Source organism: Urocitellus parryii, chromosome 5, assembly GCF_045843805.1.
Source record: "Urocitellus parryii isolate mUroPar1 chromosome 5, mUroPar1.hap1, whole genome shotgun sequence".
NCBI classification, from domain to species: domain Eukaryota; kingdom Metazoa; phylum Chordata; class Mammalia; order Rodentia; family Sciuridae; genus Urocitellus; species Urocitellus parryii.
The window spans coordinates 11,908,656-11,917,967 of NC_135535.1; the positions used below are offsets into that span (position 1 = coordinate 11,908,656).

The following is a 9,312-nucleotide window of genomic DNA, read 5'->3' on the forward strand; positions in this document are numbered from 1 at the left end:
TCAATATTTTATTCACTCAAATCACTTAATACAATTTCATTCTATAGGTTCTTAATCAAGGAATGACGATCTTTAATGCTGGGCACTGCTATAGACAAATCAATTCAAAGCAAACAATTATTCTAAGTTAACTCTGAGCACTGCAAACACACTTCATCCTGACAGACCTGTTACAGACATCCCCTCTGCATGCTGAGTTTAGGTGCTAGATTTAAAGTCTTAAGTCTTAGGCCTTAAGTCCAGCAGATGCCCACACACTCAGATGCAGAGAGTAGGTCAGGAGCCGATGGAGGTTCTCCTGGTGTGGGTTGGCAGCTGGCTGAGGAGATGGGCATAAGGAGAAGTCGCCTTTCCCACTAGGATCAAGAGGCAGCTGTCGAGTTTGCAAGCAAGCGGTGAGGACGATGCAGAGGATCAGGCAGATGATGAGAAGAGTTGGGGTGTAGTCCAGGTCCTCATGAGGGTCTCTGGCATGTGGGCATCAGTGTCGGCTGGCTGAATGTTCATTTGTTCCATTATTTATACTAAATTTTGGGAGCTTCTGCTCGCCCTTTGGGTCCCTATCAGCTGTTACCAGGTTTACTTAGTAACCTCTTACATATTAGAATGGACATATGGTCTGGTGGTTTCCACCCTGATACCCTTCTGGCTCTTATCAGGGTTGTGGAAAGTGACTTGCTTTTATCAGGCTGTGCCTGATTGAGTGTCTGGGGGCTCTGTGGCTTGCCTGGTGAGCATGCAGATTTATTTTAAAATGGAGTTGCTTAGGCTAAGGCCTAAGGCCATCCTTACACTCAACCAAAAGACAGAAATGTGTAGCTTTATAGTGCTTGTAAGGTACGCAGGGCTGGGGTCTCCAAGTCATCGCATGCGTGGGGGTTTCAGCTGCGCCTGCGCCTGCCAGGGCCCTCATCCTGCCACTCCGCCTGGGTCTCCGCTCCCCGTGACCTTCGCTGTGCTGTGATGAGGGCAGCAGGTTCTGGTCCCTCCGAGTGGCGCTCCTGGGTCACTAGGTTAATTGCTTTGCTTCCCTTGGCCCTGGAACCTGTCCTGCGCCTTGGATGGAGGCTGAGTTTGAGTCTCTGTTGCTTTCCCAAGACAAAAGATTTTGCTCTGTTCTTGTCAAGAGTTCGAGAATTTGTGGGAGGAAATACAAAACAAAACAAACACAACAAAACGAAACGCAACAACATAGAACGAAAATAGAATTTCTGGGAGAAAAAAAAACACAAAACAGTACAATTATTACATGTCATTAACTTTAAAATGAAAAGAGCTGACTGCACTGCCCACTCCTGAAATCCTAGCTATGGGGCAGGTGAGGCAGGACCATCCCAAGGTCACGGGCAGCCTGATCAGTTAGTGATACCCTGGCTCAAAATTTAAAAAATGAAAAGGACCAGGGTTTACCTCAGGATAAAAGTGCCCCTGGGCTCAGTCCCCAGAGAGAGAGAGACAAGGAGGGAAGCAGGAAAGAAAAAAAGAGAGAAGGAAAATGACCAGACACTCGGTGAGACCAAGAGATCTTTATTGCGGTGGTCTCTGATTACCAGGGAGGGAAGAGAGAGAGAGAGAGAGAGAGAGAGAGAGAGAGAGAGAGAGAGAGAGAGCGCAGGAAAGAGGAAAGAGAGCAGAGAGAGACAGCAGCAGGAGGAATTTTTTTATTTTTAATTGTACCTGGACACACATCCTCATTTTCTTCATTTATGTGATGCTGAGGATCGAACCCAGGGCCTCGCACATGCTAGGCGAGCGCTCTACCACTGAGCCACGACCCCAGCCAGGAGAGTTTTTACAGCCAAAATCTAGTGGGGTCTGGGTCTGCGAGCTGCCTGGTGGCCTGCAGTGATTGGGTCACACAGGAGTTGCTAAGGGTGTCACCTTCTGCTTCTCAGGCTGACCGGGCAGGGGCGGGATGTGGGTTTCTGTTGCACCAGGTGGGTGGGGGTCTTGGGGGTTGAGTGCTCAGCCTTGAGGCCAACAAGCGGTCAGGAGCCAGACAGTGGGGTTGACAGTTCAGCCCGCCCTGCAGCCAGGACTTATTCAGCCTGCCCTGCAGCTAACAGAAAATCCTGGGGAACTTGGTGCTAGGCCCTGAATATTTGTGTTCCCCCAAATTCACAGGTCAACCCCAACCCCCAAGTGTTGGCCCTAGGGGGCGGGGCCTTGGGATGGTGACAGGCCATGAGGGCGGGGCCTCACCTGTGGGACTGGCTCCTATGAGAGGGCCCTGAGGGTCCTGCTTGACCATCTGTCCAGGTGAGGAAGGACAAGAAGGGGCCTTCTGTGACGCAGAGGGAGCCTCCCCAGCACCAAGCCTGCCTCTGCAGGCACCTGGACCTTGGCCGTGCAGCCTCCAGAACTGGGCAGGACACGTTTCTGTGGTTCACAAATCACCTGGTCTACATACACTGTTAGAGCAGCTGGAGCAGAGGGGGACACTGGCCAGCCACGTCACCCCGTCAGGCGGGTCTTGGCTGCCATGATGGAAGGCCACAGAGAGAGTGGTTCATACAGCTGACACGGAGTTCCCAGAGTCCCAGAGGCCCCTGGCCCAGGTAACGGTGCTGGTCCAGACAGGGTGCTGGCCCAGGTCAGGGTGCTGGCCCAGGTCAGGGTGCTGCCCAGGTCAGGTGCTGGCCCACTGGGCTCCCAACAGGGGCTTTCTTCTTTCTGGTTGGCAGGTGGCTGCCTTCTCTGTGCCCTCAAAGGGCTTCTTGTGTGGTGCTGATAAACCCAGCCTAATTCCCTCTTAAGATTGGGAGCCATCTTTCCACAAAGGTAAGAAAAGCTAATCTCGGCTTTACTATAAATTCCTGCGATTTCTGCACTTGCTCGGAATGCCTGCCCGTGCCTTGGACTCACCCGTGCCCTGCTCTCCCTGACCAGATAGCAGCCCTCTCCGAAACTCGAGTGGCACCTCATAAATTCTGAAGTTGGGATCTAAATTTATCCCCCAAGTGCTGGACCATTAAGCTACTACCCGCCTTTGGGTTATTCTTGTCAAAATTCTGTTATCTGTAAGTTCTCAAGATGCCCCCACTTTTTGCATATTTCTGTGCTATAAAGCCATGCTCCTGGAGAGCTGCGGGGCTGGCTTCGGTTCCCACAGGTTTCGGGAGAGGCAGCCCGGTTGGTCGGAAGTACAAGCTTGCTTTAATTTGATTTCAGTTGGAGTCGGTGGTCTTTTCTTTGCCTCGTGGTTAACAGTGCTTGGAGGGCAGGAGCACTCTCTCTAGGTTCTTCCTCCTCTTGTATGGATACTGATCCCATCAGATAGGGCCTGTCCTTAGGTCTGCACCCAGCCCTTGTCACCTCCCCTCCCTGCCATCCAGGTGTACTGGGCTTAGGCTTTTGATGAATAATTTGAGGGGGAGATAACTCAGCCCAGAGAACTCCCTATGGCTCATGACTTCCTGTGTAGAGTCAGGAAGACCCTCTTCCTGGCACAGGGTCCAGGAGACTCAGGGAGAAGCAACGGGTGACGAGGTCTGTGCAGGACAGCCTCATCTCCAGGGTTACTGGATACTGTTTGGACCTTCAGGGCCACCATATGCTACGTCCTCAGGCCAAACATCACTGCTACACAGGGTGTCCCTTAAACCTTCCTGCCCAACCTTGGTTTCCATGGATTTAGGTCCATGCCCCTCCTCACCCTTCCAAAATCCTGAGCTCACCTGCCCCAGCCGCTCAAAGCAGTGGCTGTATCTTATCACCTCCTCTTCCAGCTCCTGGGCCCAGGCCCTTAGATCCTCTGCCAGCTGTGCCCTGTCTCCATCCTTCAGTTTCTTCCAATCCTCGGAGAAATTGTATAAATCCCAGAGAAGGAAGAGGGCGGCCGCTCCACCTCCCTTCAAGAGAGACGTTTTTGTCATTGCCAGTGGCGTGCCCTCGAAGGCCCTTTGCACATGCCTGCTGGTTCGGGTTGACACTCGGCCACCTTTTATAAGATCCTTGGCAGCCTTGGCCAACCTTGGCTTGGCTCTGGCTGCCCGGTAGGCTTGCTTGTTCCTCTTGAGAACACGGATGGTTTCTCCGACCTTGGAGAGGATCTCAGTAAGAGCTGTGAGACCAGCCGATTCCTTGCCATCCACCTGCTCCAGCTCTGGCTCCCTGGAGGGCTGCAGGAGGTGGGCATGGGCTTTGACCTTTTTATTGAGGGAATGTTCTATCAGGTGGGTCACAGCACTGGTGACTCCAGCTGCTGCCCCCAAAGTTTGGCTAGCAGCTGTAAGCCCCAGGCTTCCTCCTGCGGTTACTGGGGCGAGGGCAATTCCTGCAATGCTCAGGAACCCAGAGAGGATGGCAGCAGAGGTGGCCACTATGTTGACCTTGCTGGTTATCTCGTGGGTGGTGTCTACCTTGTCTGCTAGGGCGCGGAGCTGTTTAATGTCTTCTTCTTGTTTCTGTCTCCACTTGGGGAACTCATTCAAAATATCTTTTCCAAAATGTTCCCAAAGCAGCTCTTCATCATCTTCCAGATCTCCATCTAGTGGTTCCACCATCTCACACAGAGCTTCGTCCTGGTCCCTGTGGGTGATGGAGTAAAGACGGGGCTTCAACCTTCCAGAAGGAAAAGCTCAGCTCCTATTCTGGCCCCGTGGCTCAGGGTATTCTGCTCCTCCCAACTCTGAACCCCTGGGCATCTCCCTGAAAAGTCCCCTGGAAAGTTCCAGAGTGTCACTGAGAGGTTCAACCTGTGCAGGAAGCTGTAGGGTCCATGAAGAGAAGAAATGTGGGAGGGACGCCTGGGGAACAACAGAAGGGACAGGCAGATCTGTCCTGAGGACATTTCCAGCTGTGCTTCAAGGAACCAGAGCACCATAGTGGAGGAGGGGCAGAGAGAAGATGCTAGAATGTTGGTTGAGGAAAGGAATGTGAGACTAATGGAGGGGGGAGCTGGGGTAACTAGGAGAGAGAGGAGGCCAGGCGAGAGCCACGTGTAGAGGACAATGAGCGTGCGGAGGGCTCTGGGCCAGACTGGACAGGACCTCCTGCCCGTCGACACCCTTGACCTGGGCCACTCTGGCAGCCTCTGGCTCTCTGAGAAGCTGCACACCCACAGGGTCAATATAAGTCATGATTTTGATGTTCTGGAAGATCTCGTGGCCCTTGGCCACCTTCCTGGCCCCTCAGCAGATGGGACTGCTCCTTCGTGGAAGAGATTTGGGATGGACCAGAGGTTCCCTGGCATCTCACGGGGCACGGGGCACGGGGCACGGGGCCAGGTGCTCTTGCTAGTCTGGCTGAGTTTGGCCTTAGGAGAGCAGGCCAGGTGAGGGCAGAGCCGGCCACTTGGACACGATCTCCTGCCAGGCGCCACCTCATGTTTCCTCCAGGACGAGTGGAGGAGGGTGGAGGTGACACGGGTGTGCCGGACTAGACTCCAGACTGGAGGAGCCCAGAGAGGGTCAGAGTCGCTGTCTGCACTTTCCAGAGCAGGTGCCTGAGGCCCTGAGAGTGAAAGGGGAGCCTTCCTAAGGGCACGTGGGGTGAAGAGAGGGGTCTGGACAGGGTGCGGAGCTGCCTGACATCAGTCCTTCCTGCTGTCCCCCTCACCTGGCAATCGATGTCAGTCCTCTCACTGAAGCACACCTGTGCCTCAGTAGCCAAAGGGCATGGGATCCAGGACCCCCCAAGTAACCTGCCAATCCTTCCGTCCCTTATTTAAAATGGGTGGCACTTGTGTATGACCCATGCACTGTCCAAATATTTAGGTCATCTCTAGATTACTTATGACCCCCTGGACAATACAAATGCCACACAAACAGCTCTTACATTGTATTGTTTATGGAACAATGAAGAGGGAGAGAAGTCTGTTCACAGTCAAGTCAGTCGTCCCCACCATGGCTGTGGCCACAGAGTCCACGACCTCGGGGGTGGGGGGTGGGTGGGGGGAACATGGACCTGGAGCCCAGGTGGCAGAGTCCGGGCCATGTTCATGGATACATCAGTGCATTTATCTTTTAATAATCTCTCTACACTCATGTGCACACACACAGTCACACATTCACACACACAATTCAAGTGGCAAAGGTTGGAAATCAAACACACCACCAAGAAAACCCTTTAGTGTTAACAAATGAATGAATTGAGGCCCAATGGCCAGCTTGTGGGTAGACGCAAATCAGTTAACTGAACAGAGGGTTCCCAGGGGCTGGCAGTGGGCAGGGCAGGGTCCAGGCAAGGAGGGTGACCTGCCGAGGAACCAAACTGTACAGAGGTCACAATTCACCCCCTGATCTCTGATTCTTCCGCGTCTATAAGGACAAAGAGAAGGAGCAAATAGAGATGTTGCTCCGAAGACCCACCAGCTCCAACCCCACTGCGTGGAAGTTAAACAGTTTTTGTTGTGACGTGGTTGAGAGCTCATGGGGCTTGGCTTCAGTGTCTCTTAATTAAACCCAGCACCTCCTGTGGGAGGCAGCCTGTCCACTGGCTCGGCCTGCAGTGTGGTCCTCTGAGATCCTCTGCACACTCTGCCTACCTCCCCAAGGTGGCACGTGCTAGCCGCTGCCCAGATGGTGCTGGTGGTGGTACATGTGCTGGTCGATGGGGAACTGGCCTTACGATCAAGAACTGGCTAATACTGAAGTGTTTCCTTGGTGGCATGTGAGTCCTAAAAGACTGAGTCCTGGGGCTCAGTCCCTGCCTTCCTGGGGCTCACAGAGGTGAAGTCCCAGGGTGGGCACTTGCTGTCCTTGAAGTCCTATTGCCTGATGCCATGCCCTTGACTGAATCTTGACTTGCTCTTCAAAATACTTACTTAACCCCATAGAATGTTTTCCCCAGGAGAAAATACCTCCACGTGCATCAACTCACCAGGGAGAAGGGCAGGCCCCCCTCACACCTGGTGCTCCAGAGCCCATGGATTCCCAAGCATGAGCCTCCCGGCAGCTTTCCCCAGAGCCGGCCTCTCCCCAGGGACTGGGCTCTAGCAGTTACCTAGGCAGATCAACCGCAGCCTTGCATTCTTTCCTTGCCTGGTTGTCTGGCAGTCTCTCTGGCACCAAATCCATGTCCCCAGGAGGTGGATGATCTTCTGTTGGAAATGGGGAAAACAAGGTTACTGCATGTATCATAAAACCTCATGAAGTTCAAGTGTGGAGGGATTTGAGATTATGCACAATGAAATTGTATCAGGACACACAATGTACTAAATGTTTTCGAACTATTACTTCAAAATTTTACATAGAATCGTGTATACAATGAAGTATTCAGTTCAGTGAATTTTGACATCTATATTGGAGGATCACAAAATACACTATCCTAAAACATGCCACTTTAGCAGAAGGATTTTGAGCTGAAGGCAATCGGTAAGTAGCAGATACAGCAGTTCTCCCCTACAGGGGATGCTGAGACCAAGGATAGTACCCAAACCTATAACATTGTTATACTAAGTGACTAATGTGAAGGTAGCATACACACTGTGGAAACACTGACAAAGAGATGATTCATGTCCTGAATGGGATAGAGGAGGACAGCACAAGGTTCCACCATGCTACTCAGGACACCGCAAGGGTTAAACATAGTGAATTATTTCTGGAATTTTCCACTTAACCATGAAAAGCAAAACTGGGAATATGGGGTCCTACTGTACACTCTCAAGTCATTGCCACCCATATCAAGCTGTAGGGTGTGGTGGCATACACCTAAAACAGCCACTCAGAAAGCTGAGGATCACCAGTTCCAGGGAAGCCCCTGCAACTTAGGAAGATCCTGTCTCACAATAAAAAGGGCTAGGGATATACCTCAGTGGTAGAGCACCCCTGAATTCAGTCCCCAGTGCCACTAGTTAGTGCTGGGAAAGCTTGCAGAGAGGTAAGAAGGACTCTAAGGAAGGTGACAACGAGGAAAATGGAGAGGAGCCGGCCACTTCCGTGTCTCCTGCCTTTAGGAGAGGATCTAACAGATGACTCTGGTTATAAAATAAAAGAAAGCACTCATAAGACTTCAGAAGAAAGCCACCTGGGCAGGGGCATGCCACCTGCATGGGAGGGAAGCCTACCTTTGTAGAATGGAGTTGTACTTCTAGTCTCCATGATTGAAGGGTCTCTTTGCTCACGTAGTTCAGAACGGCAGGGTGTCCTGGCTGGCAGGGGAGCTGCTCGCCCCCTCTACAGGGGAAAACAGACCTTCTCCTTAGCAGAGGCACAGGTGGCTGAAGTGGGTTCAAAGCCCCTCCCGTCCCTTTCCAGCTCTGCAGTCTCAGGACTGCCCTCGCTGCTCTCAGTTTCTCTCTTTATCCGTGAAATCTCTGCAAAATGCCTGGCTCAGTAACTGCCAGGACACCTCCCTGCGTCCTTCATCAAGTAAACAGGACGAAATAATCCTGAATCCAGAGGACGGGACGCGGGGACTGCATCAGGAGGCGAAGCCAGCTGCAGCTTCTTCCAAGAGGAGCCCTGAAGCTGCGGGGCCCCGGGTTTCTCAGGAGAGGAGCGGAGCCCGGAGCCCGGAGCCCTGAGCTGCACAGTTCCCAGCTGCGGGGAGGCAAAGCCCAGTCGCCCCGAGGACAGCTGTTTGTCCAGAGCCAGGGGTCAGGAGCCAACCCTTGGCACCTGCTCCTTCAGGAGCCCAGCCCCTGCCCTCCCTCCCTAGCCTGAGGTCCCTCTGCTCCAGGTCTGGGGGAAAAGGCCACCGCACCTCTGTGCTTACCTCCCTGAGGGTCCCTGGTGCTGCAGCAGCGAGCTGGGAACAGGGACAGAGGCAGAGGCAGTGGCCTGTCCAAGCCACCACCTCCCAAGATATGCAGGAGACCCTGTGGGTGGGGCCGCTGCATGTCAGCTGTTGGGACTCTGGAAAACCAGAAAGAGGCAGGTTCCCGGAAGACCTGGGCTTTCCCGGAAAAGCGCCACTTTTTCTTTCACTTTCACTTCCCACCCGGTGACTGAGCTGGAGGCTGATTTGCAGAATCCAAGCCAGAGGCCGGCTGGGGCATGGCCAGCTCCTGCGAAGCAGCCCGAGGCCCCTCCCTCCAGCACAAAGATCAGACACAGCAGCTGCCAGGTGGACCCTGCAGCCCAGAAGCCACTCAGCGATGCAGTAGGGTGAGCAGGCTGCTCAGTTGCCTTAACCCTGGCTCCACATCTGTGGAATGGGAATCCAAACAGCACCTCTGGCTCAGAGCTGCTGTGACCAGGCTGTGACCAAGCTGGGCAGCACCCTACAGGGACACCCAGCCTATAGATTAAAAGCAGCTGCCTGTGACAACTATAAAACCCCTTTCTCCCACCACATCTTACGTAGGTTCACAGCCCTGTCCCAACCCTAGGAGGGAGACTTTAGAGGGCCAGGGACTTGCACCTGTCA

At 53.3% G+C, this 9,312-nt stretch overlaps 1 protein-coding gene across 3 annotated transcripts; it reads right to left on the bottom strand.

Moving 5' to 3' along the window:
- Positions 1–8,831, bottom strand: Apol6 (apolipoprotein L6). Of its 3 annotated transcripts, XM_077798450.1 has the most exons (5): positions 8,659–8,831; positions 8,009–8,117; positions 6,946–7,042; positions 3,678–4,530; positions 1–1,211 (listed from the first exon to the last, which is right to left on the bottom strand). In XM_077798450.1, the coding sequence occupies exons 2-5, from the start codon at positions 8,040–8,042 to the stop codon at positions 882–884; spliced, it is 1,314 nt and encodes a 437-aa protein (XP_077654576.1). In that variant the 5' UTR covers positions 8,043–8,117; positions 8,659–8,831; the 3' UTR covers positions 1–881. The 3 variants fall into 3 exon arrangements, with proteins under 3 accessions (XP_077654576.1, XP_077654577.1, XP_077654578.1); XM_077798452.1 differs by lacking the exon at positions 1–1,211 and having other exon boundaries at positions 3,363–4,530; XM_077798451.1 differs by lacking the exons at positions 6,946–7,042; positions 8,009–8,117.
- Positions 8,832–9,312: the final 481 nt, after the last annotated feature.